The sequence below is a fragment of the Elephas maximus genome, chromosome 3 (genome assembly GCF_024166365.1).
Source record: "Elephas maximus indicus isolate mEleMax1 chromosome 3, mEleMax1 primary haplotype, whole genome shotgun sequence".
Taxonomy (NCBI): domain Eukaryota; kingdom Metazoa; phylum Chordata; class Mammalia; order Proboscidea; family Elephantidae; genus Elephas; species Elephas maximus.
In genome coordinates, this window is record NC_064821.1 from 94,863,755 (window position 1) to 94,879,682 (window position 15,928).

At 42.7% G+C, this 15,928-nt stretch overlaps 2 protein-coding genes across 7 annotated transcripts in view; one reads left to right on the forward strand and one right to left on the reverse strand.

The window, feature by feature from the left end:
* The window catches only part of OSBPL9 (oxysterol binding protein like 9), a 176,915-nt gene extending 170,062 nt beyond the window's left edge, over positions 1–6,853 (forward strand). For 2 of the 4 annotated variants that reach the window (XM_049875178.1, XM_049875177.1), the window contains 4 exons: positions 3,435–3,513; positions 4,265–4,356; positions 5,801–5,936; positions 6,210–6,851. In XM_049875178.1, coding sequence (XP_049731135.1) covers positions 3,435–3,513; positions 4,265–4,356; positions 5,801–5,936; positions 6,210–6,284 — 382 coding nt within the window. In that variant the 3' untranslated portion in view covers positions 6,285–6,851. Of the gene's footprint in view, positions 1–3,434; positions 3,514–4,264; positions 4,357–5,800; positions 5,937–6,209 lie in introns of all 4 variants that reach the window. The other 2 variants (XM_049875176.1, XM_049875175.1) reach the window with 2 other exon arrangements.
* An 810-nt stretch (positions 6,854–7,663) lies between these two features.
* The window catches only part of NRDC (nardilysin convertase), an 82,132-nt gene continuing 73,867 nt past the window's right edge, over positions 7,664–15,928 (reverse strand). For all 3 annotated transcript variants that reach the window (XM_049875158.1, XM_049875160.1, XM_049875159.1), the window contains 10 exons: positions 15,689–15,851; positions 13,427–13,458; positions 13,048–13,186; positions 11,093–11,140; positions 10,744–10,796; positions 10,222–10,305; positions 9,542–9,632; positions 9,143–9,259; positions 8,036–8,125; positions 7,664–7,886 (listed from right to left, as the gene is read on the reverse strand). In XM_049875158.1, the coding sequence (XP_049731115.1) occupies positions 7,686–7,886; positions 8,036–8,125; positions 9,143–9,259; positions 9,542–9,632; positions 10,222–10,305; positions 10,744–10,796; positions 11,093–11,140; positions 13,048–13,186; positions 13,427–13,458; positions 15,689–15,851 (1,018 nt within the window). In that variant the 3' untranslated portion in view covers positions 7,664–7,685. The remainder of the gene's footprint in view (positions 7,887–8,035; positions 8,126–9,142; positions 9,260–9,541; positions 9,633–10,221; positions 10,306–10,743; positions 10,797–11,092; positions 11,141–13,047; positions 13,187–13,426; positions 13,459–15,688; positions 15,852–15,928) is intronic.

Below are 15,928 nucleotides of genomic sequence, written 5' to 3' on the forward strand. Positions count from 1 at the left end.
GTAATGAGGGATATCATTGGTGATGTCAGATGGATCTTTGCTGAAAGCAGAGAGTACCAGAAAGATGTTTACCTGTGTTTTATTGACTATGGAAAGGCATTTGACTGTGTGGATCATAACAAATTATGGATAACATTGTAAAGAATAGGAATTCCAGAACACTTAATTGTGCTCACAGATCAAGAGGCAGTCGTTTGAACAGAACAAGGTGATACTGCGTGGTTTAAAATCAGGAAAGGTGTGTGTCAGGGTTGTATTCTTTCACCATACTTACTCAGTTTATTTGCTGAGCAAATAATCTGAGAAGCCGGACTATATGAAGAAGAACAGGGTATCAGGATTGGAGGAAGACCCATTAACGACCTGCGATATGCAAGTGACACAACCTTGCTTGCTGAAAGTAAAGAGAACTTGAAGCACTTACTAATGAAAACCAAAGACCACAGCCTTCAGTATGGATTACACCTCAACATAAAGAAAACAAAAATCCTCACAACTGGACCAATAAGCAGCAACATGTTAAACAGAAAATATTGAAGTTGTCAAGGATTTCGTTTTATGGATCCAAAATCAACAACGCTCATGTAAGTAACAGTCAAGAAATCAAATGATGTATTACACTGGGCAGATCTACTGCAAAAGACCTCTTGAAAGTGTTAAAAAGCAAAGATGTCACTTTGAGGACTATGGTGTGCCTGACCCAAGCCATTGTATTTTCAATCACCTCATATGTATGTGAAAGCTGAATAATGAATAAGGAAGACCAAAGAAGAATTGATGCATTTGAATTATGGTGTTGGCAAAGAATTTTGAATATACCATGGATGACTGTTAGAAGAACGAACAAATCTGTCTTGGAAGAAGTATAGCCAGAGTGCTCCTTAGAAGCAAGATGGCTTTGTTGAAACATCTCAGTTGGTATACTTTGAATTCCTGGAGCCTTGTTTTTCACCTATGACATCAGTGCAGCTTGGATGTCTTCCTTTGGACATGTTATCAGGAGGGACCAATCCCTGGAGAAGGACATCATGCTTGGCAAAGTAGAGTGCCAGCAGAAAAGAGGAAGACTTTCAATGAGATGGATTGACAGAGCGTCTGCAACAGTAGGCTCAAACATAGCAAAAATTGTGAGCATGACGCAGGACTGGGCAGTGTTTGGTTCTGTTGTACAAGAGTTGCTATGAGTTGGAACCGACTCAATAGCACCTGACACCAACAACCAGCTAACTCAGATTATGAATTCCTGGCTCATTGCCAGCTGGGACCATGAGCTAGTCCTTACAACGGACTTTGTGACACACACACCCCTACCTGAAGTCTCTCCCAAGTTCTTGTAGCTCCTGTTTTCTGTGCCTTTGCTAGCAAAAACTAATAACCATCACATCTTGCAGTCATTTTGCTTGGTTCTGTTTTTCACACTCCTGGGTCCAAAGAAAGCAGCTATGCTATCTGCGTAATAGTCACTTGGGTAGGTTCCCTGGAAGAGGGATGTCTGCATTGTATACCACAGGACTTTGCTCTGGAAGGCTTTATTGGGAACAGCATCCAGATGGAAGACACATGACTTGGTTAACTAGTTTTGCAGGGAGAAAATGTAATTTGGATTATAGATTCAGGTTCCAACAAAGTCCTGAGCAGGATGGGATTATGAACGGAAGATGAATTTCAATAAGAATCAGTTTAAAATCCAAAAAATTGTTACAGTCAGAAAATACAGGCAGGGCTTAGAGAGCACACAGCATAAGTCACCACTGTGATGCAGGTGCCACCCACCCCCTACCCCCCAAAAAAAGAAAAAACAGGCAGATGATAAAATGTCCAGAAGAAAGACTTGGATAGGCTTGCTTCTCAGAGCTCCTTAGAGGTGACTAGCACCAACAGGGAAGACCTGCTAGTTCAGCAGAACTTCCTGCCAATCAGAACCATATATAGTGGATAGGGTGCCCTCAAAGGTGTCAGCTGAAAGAGGTCTTGGTGGGATCTTGAAATTAGGGATCTGATTGCACTAGCTCAGTGGCTCTCAAACTTTTTGGTCTCTGAACACCTTTATACTTAAAAAAAAAAAAAAAAAAAGAGGACCCCAAAGAGATTTTGTTTTTGTGGATTATATCTATTAATATTTCTTATATTAGAGATTAAAGTTGAGAGTTAAAGATATTTATTAATTCATTTAGAAGTAACAGTAAAAATAGTTTTTATGAAAAAAAATTTTTTTCTAAGACTGTTCTTTAAAAAAATTGTTGAGAAGAATGGCATTGTACATTTTGCAAATCTCTACTATCCTGGCTTTACAGAAAATAGCTGGATGGTCTTATCTACTTCTTGCAGTCAGTCTTCTGTTATCCTATATGTCACATAAACCAAAAAAAAAAAAAAAAAACACCAAACCCATTCCTGGTGGATTCGAACTGCCGACCTTTTTTTGGTTAGCAGCTAAGCTCTTAACCACTGTGCCACCAGGGCTCCAGAGCCTGTGGAAAACACCTTACACTCATGAGAAAATTAGAGTGAAAAAGACAGATAACTTTGTCTTAATATTTGACCTTGTGGACCTCCCTGAGAGGGCCTTGGGAAGCCCCATGGGCTCCCAGACCAGTTTGAGAACCACTGTATTCGATATCTTCTAAACCTAGGGTCCTATCATTTTCCTAGCATTTGACTGCTAACCAAAAGGTCGCCAGCTCAAATCCACCAGCTGCTCCTTGGAAAAACCCTATGGGGCAGTTCTACTGTCTGCTATAGGGTCACTATGACTAGGAAACAACTTGACAGCAACAGGTTTGGTTTTGGGTTTAATCATGGACCTTCTGACCTCTTTGTCTTCTCTTCATACCTTGCTCTTCCTAACCTGTCCTTTGCTGTAGTGCTTATCACCCCAAATTCCATACCTGCCCTCTAGAGGTATCACCATAATGTTCAAGTAGAGGCCTGTCAGCGCTTTTGAGGAAGGGATCCTTTCTCAGGCAAGAAGTTCAAACCATTTGACCCAAAAGTCCCCTTCAGCCAGAGCATGTAGGCCTGATTTCTAACATTATATTCTTAGGTGAAACCTTCCCGACCCCAGCAGTTTTGCCCTTGGTCCCCAGTGCCCAGTAAACTCAACCACAGCACTTACCACACAGAATCGCAGTGGCGATGTGTTTCCCCGACTAGGCTCTGAACAGCTTAAGGGCAGGGACTGTGCCTAGTCTCTTGTGGCCCTATCACAGGGCTCTTTCCCATCTCATTCCACTGTTCTTGGGACCTGGAGTTCATTAGTATCTTGTTCTGGGCCTTCATTCTTATAGTTGGTCCTGGGAAATTCAGTTCTGTTAATCTGCTTTTGCCAAAGACTTCATCATTTCTAATTTCCACTCTTGAGTAGGTAGGCCGCACTGACCAGATTCTGTGGTATTTTTGACTTGAAACTAACACAAGTTTCTTTTTCTGTTTAGTTCTCCAAATGACAAAAAGTCTTTTTGCTCGGTTGAAGGGGAATGGAATGGTGTAATGTATGCAAAATATGCAACAGGGGTAAGAACCTGTATTTTACCACTTTTATCAGGCTGAGTTGAATTGTAACCTATTCCTTCCTCTGGCAACATTCATCTAGAATTCTCTGTAACCACTAAATCCAGCTCTGATGTCATCCCTTCAAAGCAAGCCTTTTTTCCCCTACCTCCTCCTTAGCAGTCAGGTAGTAGAATGATTTTGTTTTTTTTTACTTTCCTTGGCTCTCAAAACACTTTATGTAAAACAGTGCTTGGCACATAGTAAGAACCCAATAAATTTTAGCTGGGTCATTAGAATGTGTGGTATGTTTATAAAATTGAAGTACTAAATTAATTTGTGTTTGTATAGAGTTTAGGATTTTATATTAAAAAAAAAAAGTCTAAAGATAGCCTTTGCCCTCAAGGAACTTGCAGTCTACAGTAGCATGCAGTAAGTGGTCTAATTAAAGTGGGTAGAAGGTGGTATGAGAGTAACACTAGAACCCAGTGAACTGGATTTTAGACTTGGAGAAATGTAAAAAACACTTCAGTGTATTTAACATTAGGATTAGTTGTTTATGGGCCTAGTTCCCCCAGAGATTATATCTCCAGCATGCGGCAAATAGCCACTGTGAAAATGTACACAGCTATATTTTAGGCTGAAGACTGCATATGAAACTCACTGCACCATTAATGTATGTGGGCTTTATTAGATCTGTTAAAGTCTAGATTTCACTTTCCTCCTCAAACAGTTTGAACAATAAAACATGCATCTGCCTCTTTTTCTTTTCTAGGAAAATACAGTCTTTATAGATACCAAGAAGTTGCCGATAATCAAGAAGAAAGTGAGGAAGTTGGAAGATCAAAATGAGTATGAATCCCGCTGGTGAGGAGAAATCATAACTAGAACTAGTGCCATCTATTTGCTGCAATGCTTATGCTGCTGCCTACACATAGGGGCAGGGTGGGTTTCTGAGACAGGATAGCAGAGTACAGACTAAGTTTGAATGCCTGGGTCCGTATGTCCACTCCACCACTTAAGTAGCCCTGTAATCATGGCTACGTTATCTAGCCTCTCTTTGCCTCATTCCCCGAACTGGGGAAAATGGGAACTACCTCAAAGAAGTTGTTGTGAGGACTAAATGAGATACAAATGTAGCATACATAGTACGGCTGGTTATAATAAGTACCTAGTGAGTATGTTGGCTTCTCACAGTCCTTGCGGTTTTTAGAGATCGTAGAGGAGTGCCACTTGAGAGGTATGTTGTAAAATACCTCAGGTCATCTTAGTTTTTAAAAAGTTTTGCCCCTACATATTTCCATATGTATCTCTAAAATCACCTTAAAAAATTATCATGCTTTTTAAAAAATTAGTAATTCAAATATCTAATTAATGTTCAGTTTTCCTGTTACCTCAAATATCTTTTTTTTTAATCTGAGTTTGCTTGTTTGAATCAGGATCTAAATAGGGTCTAGAGCTTTCAGTTTTTTTAAAAGAACCCTATAAAAGGGATCTATTAGTAGTATGAGGAATCATGTGCTAAAGTTCCTTGTTTAATGGAATTTCTTACATGCAGGGGACCTTACAAATCATTATCCTGCTGCTTGTCTCTAGTTAATTTGTTAATAGTCTACTTGGTTAGTCTGGTAGCTCATAGTTATATAATTGGAAAGCTATAGAAATTTATGCTGTGCTGCTCATCACAAGTAGATATTAGGCACAGCTACTTTTCTAAACCTAAGAGTTCTCATTTATAAAATGACATCTTTGGATCATACCCTCTACCTGTCATTTTCCAGGCCTTGAGAGGAAGCCATGTCTTACCCTTAAACCTCTGAAATTCAACTCTTGACACTTCTTTGCTCTATTTAAGCTGTTTTCTCCAAGATCTCATTGTTAAATCCAAGGGCATTTTCTAAAATTGAACTTCTCGGCTTCTCTAACCCTTTCAGTTTGTAGTAAAAAACACTCAAGTCCCTGTGAGGTAAACTGACTTCCCAAAGGTGTACAGGAAGGCAGAGGCAGAGCCAGGAGTAGAATCCCCGGCCTCAGAGCTTCTGCTGTTCTTCCTCCTCTGTTGCCTTTACTGTCCAACTTTCTACCCATCCCTTGTTTCCTTCTTGACAGCTAGGAGTCCTCAGGCCTGTTTATTTCTTCTTTACTCCAGTGCCTTGGGGCAGCATTAAGGAGATTTAGTCTGTTAACACCACTGAAAGCCATTTGCCTTATACTATTACGTTAATACTCAGAGGTAGCTTAAGCTTTCATTCTCAAGATTGCCAACTCCTCTGTCCACCTAGTTCTTAGCACCTTGACTTCTTTTCTTTAGCCTTTGGAAAGATGTCACTTTCAACTTAAAAATCAGAGATATTGATGCAGCAACGGAAGCAAAGCACAGACTTGAAGAAAGACAAAGAGCAGAAGCCCGAGAAAGGAAGGAGAAGGAAATTCAATGGGAGACAAGGGTAAGCTTGCTTTGGGGAGCCTACCCCAACCTCCCAACTGCTATCACCCTGGACCCTGAGCAGTGTAACTCATTCATTTATGTGATAAGTGAGTGTTTAATAAGAAATATCCACTAGTGCCAAACACGGTTTTAAATTAGTGATAAACAAGATGACCCCTGGTCTGTGCCTGAGACTCATTTTAGTCCAGTGAAGGGAGAAGACATAAATAAGTACAATGTAGAAAAAGTACAAAGCAAGTGTGTAACTGAATCCTCCTCCTTTCTCTTACAGTTGTTTCACGAAGATGGAGAATGTTGGGTTTATGATGAACCCTTACTGAAACGTCTTGGTGCTGCCAAGCATTAGGGTGGGAGATGTCAAGTTTACAACGGATGACCAGGGCAGTAGGCGTAATTAAGCAACAAACAATCTTCCTTTGGGAGAATCTGATCACTCCCTTCTTATTGCAGTGGTTCCTATCTCAGGGATACTGGACTTTCTGATGCAGATGAACAATTAAAGCAAGAAAAGCTTCCCTCTTTTCCTCTTCTGTGGCAGTTGCGATTTTGACTTCAGTCCTGAAAAAAACTTCAGGCTTTGAAAAAAGATGTCTGATCCTTCTCCAAACCCCACGCTTTGAAAAGCATTTATAAACCGCGGTCTCAAAGTCTGCACTCTAGTACTGCTGAGATATACGACATTTCCTAGTTCATATAATCTTTGGTTCTATATATATATATATATATACACACACACACATACATATATATACATATGAAATATACTTGATGCCAGATTTTGCATAAATACTTCATCTACTGTAAATATTGATTGCTTTAAGTTTTAGAAAATTAGCACAATGGATTAAAATCAAGTGTCAGGAAATTTCATGGTCTCACAAGAACTTTTATTTTGGAATTGAACTGTTATTAAATTGTATCTGATTAAATTGAGTTTAATTATACTCAGTGCTTCTTAAGGCTTCATGAAGTAATTTTTCCAACTTTTTTTTTTATGTTTCTTCTCTTTATGGTTAAACATCAAACCAGTTATTTTGCAACCTTGCTTATAGGACCTAGCCTTTCACAGGGTATTCCTGAAATAGTAGAGGGGCTTTGCTTTTCCTCACCCCCTCTCTTTTAACACTGTCTAAAGAGTTCTGTGTTCTGTCTTCCACCACCCTGCCCCGCCCCACCCCATGCTGTTCACCAGTCTTCACTGAACTCATATAGCACATGTAGGGCTACCACCACTTTATCCAAGACTATCTTATTGCCTTAGAGGGCTCCAGAAGAGTATATATTTTCAGATACTGTTTCTGCAGTTCACGCTTAAACAAAATGTAATAAAAAAGAATTCAGAAGCAAGTGGCTCATTCTGAAGGGAAATACAGATACAGAACTATCTTTATTTAAAAATACATTTAAAAAACAAGTATTAATATTAGTACCTAGCATCTAGGTACTAATAACATCAGTTACATAGGGCTTCTCAAGGCTGACATACAGAACTGGATTCTTAATCTGAGAGAACACAGGACTTCCCAAGAACTGCTGCCACGGCTCTTTGGGCCCACTTGGCCCACCTTGCTATAATTTCTCCCTAGGTTTGTTAGTCTCAGCAGAAAAAGAAAAAAAAGGTAAATCAAATTCTATGATGCCAGTGCAAAAATTCAGTGGAGGCCCTAAGACAGTAGTAGTAGTGTCAATTCATAAAATACAAACACATTTTTAAATACACACTCCTTCAGGCCAACGAGACTGCAGTTTATTTGACTATTTTATGGTAGGGGAGAAGGTTAAGTCTTGATGTGAAAGCCCTGATATCAGTAATGGGGATGGTAGAATCTGCCAGCAGAGGAGAGGTTGGCAGGTAGGTTAGCTGCATCACTTCACCATAAGAAGAGTTTGAATCCTCACCAGAAGGGGTGCTGTCATCTTCCAGCTCATATTTCCCATATCCAACAACCTAAAAGCGTCCAAAGACTCAAGGTGAGAAGTTTGCTGTTTGAACAAAGACCTGTTTAAGCTCCCTGATAACCCCAAATCAGTAAAGGATAACTGGGCTAACTGATGACGCTGGAAGGAATGGAGCTACAACTTAATAACTGTACTCACGTGAACGCTGAGCATTTTACTTCCTGGTCCTCTGTGAGCCTTGAACCAGCTGACGAGATCTGATTTTGAGAATGACTTCAGTGCTTCAATCTTACAAGGGAAGGGGAAGATAGATAGAAAAGAAAAAGAAGCTATTACATTTTCTGGAGAGAGATTTCTTCTTGAACATAACCCTAGGCAGACCTCCTTGGTACTTGTTCAGCACGTTAAGTACATCATTTAGTCTTCCAAGTCTGAATTTGCCCCCACCCTTCCAGAGCAAAAGTAAAGATGAGCCTCTATGACACACCTTCATGTTTCATAAAAACGATCCACCCTGGCAGATAAGCAAGAGAAGGCAGGTGGTGTAATTACAGCCAAGTACCATACACTGAGCCAGAAACCCAAGTCATCTTAGTGTCACCTCTCAGTTACATGGTTACTGCACACTCTGGCTTGAGAAAATAATTACTAAAACAGGTGAAGAGACAGCTTTATCTGTCCTGCTTCTGATGATAACTATAGAGTGCCTTAAGGTGAGCTGAGCTGCACCCTCTTGTTAACTAACTCCCCTCTGCCTCACAGAGAAGGGAATGTCCTCTGGTAACTCACCACATAGGGTTATGTTATCAGCAGTAATTATATTCTAAGAGAACTACAGGACCCAGAATTTTTTCATAAGGGGTTTACTACTTTGGGCTAGAAGTTGTCAAACGACCTGTGCCTGGAATCATTACATCTGGAGGAATTCCATGTTTATAAAACCAGAAGTCTTCCATTTTCTTTAAACACAGAGCCCTTTTATTTGCCACAAAATCTTGTGGTAAACCTCAATATATAACACACAAAATTGGAGCTACTTTGGTTGAAATGGGGAGGAGGGGAGTAAGGTTTAGCACCCTGCTCACTTGGCTACCTAAGGTGCTAGAAAGGCCAGTCTGAAAACTCAAGGTTTGATTAATCAAGTCAACGAATGGGCAAGTAAGTAACCAGGCCAGGTTGTGTGCCCCAGGTTTCCATTCAACACGATACTGGTTTGTTCAGAACTGTGATCCTGTAGACTCAGGAACCCTCACCAATCCTGAAGCAGTCTGTCAAGGCTCTCTGACTGTGAAAACCGTGTTATACCTCATGGGCAAGGCGGTCAAAGAGATACTGCTGTGTCACTACTTCGTTCCAGTTCCTATCCACTTCCTCCCCAAGGTGGGTATCCTCGCATTCCTTCAGCTTGATCAGAGCTGTGACCTGTTCCCACCAAAAAGAGAGATCTTCAGGCATGGCATCACACCAGTTCCCCCAGAACACACTTGGCCCTGTCCAGTCTGGGTTGTGACAGGCCCACAATGGTCCCTTCACTTGGGACTTGCCAACATCATGGGAGGATGAAGTTTGGGAGACATTATCAGATTAAGGTGGGCCTACAAAGCTCCAAAACTGGTCAATACGTAGCACTTTTAAGACTGCTGTCCAGTGCTGAGGATTGATGTGGGCCAAAGGCCGAAAGACTAGATGGGTGCCATCAGTCACCTGGGTGTTAAATGCCTCCTCCGTGAGGTTCTCTATCTTCTCCTCAAAGCTAGAAAGAAACTCTTCTATCTTCTTATTGACAACTTCAGAGCTGAAACAAAACACTTTCAATTAAAAGTCATCAGAGACCTACTCTGGGCAGAAGGCAACCCAAAAACCAGAAGGCAAAGCAGGGAGTTAGTTAGGGCTAAGGCATATTTCCAGGAAACAAGTTAAAGTGTTTTCTTTGCAGGCCTCAGTACTCTGCCCCCAAGCTGATGAAGGATAGAGAATAGGGAAGAATCTTTACCCCACCCGTGCCCAATTTCCTGGTATTCTCATACTGAAGCAATGACAGCCATACACGATCATTCCAAAGGTGGGAACCAACAAGGCCTATACCAGCACGAGTGCCAGGTTCCTTGCCTTTCCTGTCCTCAGGTCTGCCTGAAGAGAAGAAACATTGGCAAGCCCCACACAGTGACTGCAGGACTTGAGTCAGGCTCTATGGGGCCAGTGGAACCACTGATAAGTTCTGGATCAGCCCATCTATGAACCCCAAGCCTCAACAGTGACTAAATGATGCAAACCCTATTTAAGGTTTGAGTCTGTAGCGTAAGGAAGCACACATACTCCCAACTCTCCAGGTATTAGAGAATACCTCAGAGTAACAAATTGGGCCCATCTACTCGTTTACTCACTTGTATTTGGTTGCCTGAGTCCCCACGGTGACAGAAAACCCTAGAATCCCGGATGTGTTCCTACAGGTAGGGTAAACATGGTACCTACAGGCAGAATGAAAATTTCTGTGAGCTCGGGAGGTCACATGGGCCCAGCCTTCAAAGGCACTAGAAAAGAGTGGGAAGGGTTTCTGCATGTCCTTCCTGGACTTAGAGGTCCTGAAAAAGGACCCACAGTTCACCCCTAGACAAAAGCCTTGGAGCTATATGTGCATGTATTTCATTCTGAGATTAAGGTATCCACCCCTCTCCTGAACTGGGAATCACAGGCTAGCTTTTTCTCTTGCTAATCTTAAAACGTGGCCAAACTGAAAACCTGGTCACAGGCCAAAATGGAAATTCCAGAGGTCTAACTAGCAGGTATGACTAAGGCATGGAAGGACCAAAGAACCCAGAGACTGCTCAGTCAGGATTCTAATAAGCTTTAGCCCGAAAAGCAAACACAAGACCCTTTGAGCTCAGTGCCCTTGCTAGCAGACTTACCCAAGAGTCTGCTTGGTTCGAAGGAAGTCAAAACAAGGCTCTTCCATGTGCATCTGTAATTCAACGTACTATCCATCAGCCCAACTCTTTCCAGCAGAGAAACCTCCATTTCTTCCCCACAAAGTGTTCCACATACCTCCCAAGTTCAGCCTCCCTTACTGCCTTCTCCCTAGATTGCCCAGGTTCCCTGTCCACACTTAATACTGGTTGAGGATACTAAATGACCATCTGACTTACACACTGGACCCTCTCTTCTTCCAGTCACAGGTCTCTGACTACCCCAAGTCCCTAATCCCCAGGCAGAAAGGCCAGGCCTCTTACATAGCTCAACTCTCCTTCACACACTTACCACAAGCAGCTCCATAAGGGTGTATTCTCTCAAACTCCTGGTACCTGACTGAAAGGAGAAGTTGGTCAGACCACCTGAAAATCCAAGGGCTTACAGGGTTTTTTAATAATCCAGCTACTTCTGCCAACCACTTATTCAAGCATCTCTCCCACCTCTCATTTCCCTACAAGAGTTAATCATACCCTCTATCGCCATAAATTTCAACAGTTTTGTTTGCATATCTGCCACCCCACAGGTCTGAAGATCTGTGAGGACAGGGATCATGCTTGATCATTTGTATTCCTAGCACTAGCACAGAACTGCAGGGAGACATGGAAGTTAGTCCAATAGTCCCTGATCTGTCAGCTCCTGCCCAGAGGACCCGTAGCATATGCTCTAAAAAAAAACTTCAAGATCCTAAAGGGGGAAAGCAGGAAATATTTAAAGATCATGAAGGGTATCTGGATTCATTAGGTAGAGAGAACATGAGTAGGAATTAGTAAAGTCACACACAAGGACCCAAACCGGTTGATAAAAGTGCCTAACAGAAAACACTTGGGGACCATATCCTGGCTGCTCTGGAGACTGGCAAAATAAGAAATCAGAATAAAGAGGGCAGGAAGCCAACTATCAAGGATGTTGCTAGTACGTCCAGCATCAGCTCCTCTGACAGACTCATTCCTACTTCAGAGGAAGCGGCTAAAGCCCATGTGCCCTGCAAGCCCTGATTAGTCAGCACAGAGATTTCCTGTTTGCCTCTAAAAGGGCTACAACAAAACCAGTCAAAACCCTGTAACAATGCTCTCTGTGAGGAGGGAAATAGTTCCCTAAAGGAAACAGTTTGTATTAGAAGCTACCACTAAGAGGTTATCAATGGAAAGGACCTCCAAAAACATTTTCTTGCAGTATGAAACCCTGCCTAAAACTCTGGAGACGTACTCTTCTTTGGGTTTTGAGCAGCCAGAGGCACTAGAAATGTGAACAGGGTTAAGCAGGGCCAAGCTGGACCTCCAGGTAAAGACAAAAATCTTTCAACTGAGCTGCAGAACTGCTGTGACTCTTGACTCAAAGCATTCATTAAAAAAGACTAGGACAAGGCTGAACTTCACTAACAGGAGATTTCCACAACATCAGCAGAATTTGCTTCTGACAACCAGACCTAGACAAAGTAAGATTCAGGCCCAGGGTCAGAAACATCATAATGGAACAAAGAAGGTGAAAGTGAGGCCATGGAGCTCTGCCCAAAGTCCAGACAAGGGATCTTCACAGGGCCTGACAGGAAAGTGACTTCCTCATACAGGGAACCCAGGACTGTAGGAGCAGCTACAGGAACCCCTGAGTTTGAGATGTCTGAGGTCAAGCTGGACAGACACAGGTTTAGGGAAGATCCCCATATTCCTAGAATTGGGTGGGACTAACTATACCCTAAAGCAGGCTGTGGGCCAAATTGAGATCATTGCAAAACTCTTAATCTTACATTAATCTTACATCCCACCCACCCTTTCAGAATGGTGTGGAAAGAATACAGGATCTAAGGGCAGAAGGAACAAATGTGAGTCACAGGTAGTATGAGCTCAGGCAAGTAAGGAACTGAGCCTCAGACTCATCATCCATAATACAGAAGGGATAAGTCCTATCTTTCCGTTGCTTTGAAACCTTTAATTAGGACAGCTCATTAGTTGTCATTCTATTTTCTATATAGCAATTGCTTGGCTATGTATACTTTTGTCTCTTTTTCAAAAATTTTCTCCTGCTGCTTGGGGCTCTGTCAGGAGAATACATAGGAATTTCCATATGCATTTCAGTCTCTGTTCCTCTGACTACTGGTTAGGTGATTAATGAAGCAACACCTCACTGTGACTGAAAAAGAATCTATTTCACTGACAGGGGCAATCTTTAAATGTAGCTGCTTCAAGAGAACAAATAACCCCAAGCATAAAACTACAGAGGTAACTAAAAGGATCTTGAGGGCTGACCTGGTAGTACACAGTGACTTCAGAGTTGGCATCACCCTTGTTCAGGGCTCTCACTTTGCATAGGTGGTGGCCACTGGGCAGCTCTACCACCTGGAACTGCACAGGCATCTCCTGTTCCAGAGGGATGAAGTTCAGCTTGCTGCAAGAGAATCAGGGTGGGTCCCTGAGGCAGTGCCTTTCTTTTCTAACCCCCACCCAAAAGCTGCTAAGAGCCATGCTTTCCAGTTTCTTCTGAATTGCTGTTTACACCATCCTTGAGAAAATCTACCACAAGAAGAGTCTCAATTGTGGGTTTAATAACAATTAACTGAGTTGTGGCTCAATGCCATCTTGCTGGTAAGAACACACTCCCAGAGAGAAAGCTTAAACCAATACTCACTCAACGACATATTTCAGGAAATCCATAGACTCCTAGGAGGGAAAGGAAAACGAGATTAGTCTCCTTGACATAAAATTTCACCCAGAACCAACTAATATTAATATTCTAATGGCTGGGGAACCCTGCATAGCATTTAACTACCAGGCAAGTCTTTCATTGATTGGGCAAGTCATTCACTGGCTGAGTATTATGTTTGCTGAATATTAAATGGCTCTTAAACTGAACAGCTCCCTTTCTGTGCTCTCTCTGTCCATACACTTTCCCCACACACTGTAACACTTTCCCCGCTGGGGCCCACACACTGTAACACTTTCCCCGCTGGGGCCCACACACTGTAACACTTTCCCCGCTGGGGCCCACACACTGTTAACACTTTCCCCGCTGGGGCCCACACACTGTTAACACTTTCCCCGCTGGGGCCCACACACTGTTAACACTTTCCCCGCTGGGGCCCACACACTGTAACACTTTCCCCGCTGGGGCCCACACACTGTTAACACTTTCCCCGCTGGGGCCCACACACTGTTAACACTTTCCCCGCTGGGGCCCACACACTGTAACACTTTCCCCGCTGGGGCCCACACACTGTAACACTTTCCCCGCTGGGGCCCACACACTGTAACACTTTCCCCGCTGGGGCCCACACACTAACACTTTCCCCGCTGGGGCCCACACACTGTTAACACTTTCCCCGCTGGGGCCCACACACTAACACTTTCCCCGCTGGGGCCCACACACTGTAACACTTTCCCCGCTGGGGCCCATACACTGTAACACTTTCCCCGCTGGGGCCCATACACTGTAACTTTCCCCACTGGGTCAAACTTGTTTAGTGTCAGTATACCCATTAGACTATGTCCTCTATGACAACTGTGATTATGTTTTAGAAACCTGGACCCATTAACACAGAGCCTGGTATAGAATAACCAATAGAATAACACTTACTTATACTAAGTGAATATTTCCCCTCTCCCTCTCAAGATTTCATTTTCTTACGTATAAAATGAAGGAGAAGTGGAGGACTGAGCTCATCCCTAAAGTGGTTTCTAGCTGGGGCAATCGATGGCACTAAGTCATCTGGACCAAACATCCAGCCTGGAACTCCTACTGTACTAAGAGAACCATGGAGCTGTTCCTACCCTTCTCCCTGTGGGTTGAGACTTTCAACTTTCTGTGGGTTGGTTTTCGGGGTGGGGAGTGGGGAGGATAGCAGCCATAGTCTCGAGTGGTCATTTATATGTTCTATCAAAGGGCCAGTACTGAGAAACTGGGAGACCATGAAGGAAAATGGTCAACTGCCACAGTTTAGGGAGAGTACCAAGGAAGCACTCTTGGCTGGAAGAGGCTTCAGTTACAAGGCCCCACAAACATATCCAACTCAAAATATGTCAGAACAAACTCCTCATGTGGCCCCAAACTATTACTATTCTTATTCCTTTACCAACGCAATAGTTCAAGCCATAAATCTGGGCATCATTCTAGATTCCTCCCTTCTTCCTTACCTCCATATGTAATCAATCACTGAGTTTCAGCCATCCTCATTATTTCTTAAACATTTCTTTTTGCCTAACCTCAGACTAACTTCATTTTTACCTCAACTATTATAAGATCTCAATTGGTCTCTGCATCTTTCTTAACCACAAATCCTCTTTTAAATCCATTTGCTACAGGACAAAGTCAAAGCTCAGCTTGACACACAAGCTTGATATATAAGCCTGATACATGAGTTTTCCCTACATAGATATGTATACATGTATGTTTCGCTCACCACTCCCCTCCTCCCACTTTAATCTCTTTGTTGTTGTTGTTGGTTGTGGTCAGTTCAATTCTGATTCATGGCGACCCATGTGTGCAGAATAGAACTGCACCATATGGTTTTCAAGGCTGTGACCTTTCACAAGCAGATCACCAGGCCTGTCTTCCAAGGCACCTCTGGGTGGGTTCAAACTGCCAACCTTTCCGCTAGGAGTTAATCTCTAGACAATATTTTTTGTTTGTGGTTTCCATACACAATCTTCAACAAATGTAACCAAGAGCATATATTTGCCCCATTTCTCTCAAAGTTCTGGCTCATTATTGGCAGTCTCCTCTCATACGAAGGGTCTTGCCAGCATCGGAAGGCCCGAGTTGCCTCCTAAACAGACCATGACAATGTTGGCCTGCCATAACTACAGAACTTCCCCTTTGGAAGAACTAAGGCAATTCCAGAACGTACAACTGCCTTCAGACCTGGCCTACAGCAACAAAACACCTCACACTCACTGTGCTTGTGACATTCCCTTGTACCAGGCCCTCAACAAAGAACTGGGATTTGAACTCTTTGACGAAGCTCAGCAAAGACTCAAGGGAAAGGCCGTCCATCAAAGCCCGGTACTTGTCAATCATAGACCAACGAGCATATTCGAGGATTAAAAGTCGCACGTCTCTGTACAGAAGGCAGAAGAAAAACAAAGTTTTTGTTGTAAGAAATGAATTTTGAGAGTAAAGAAATATTTGGTCAAT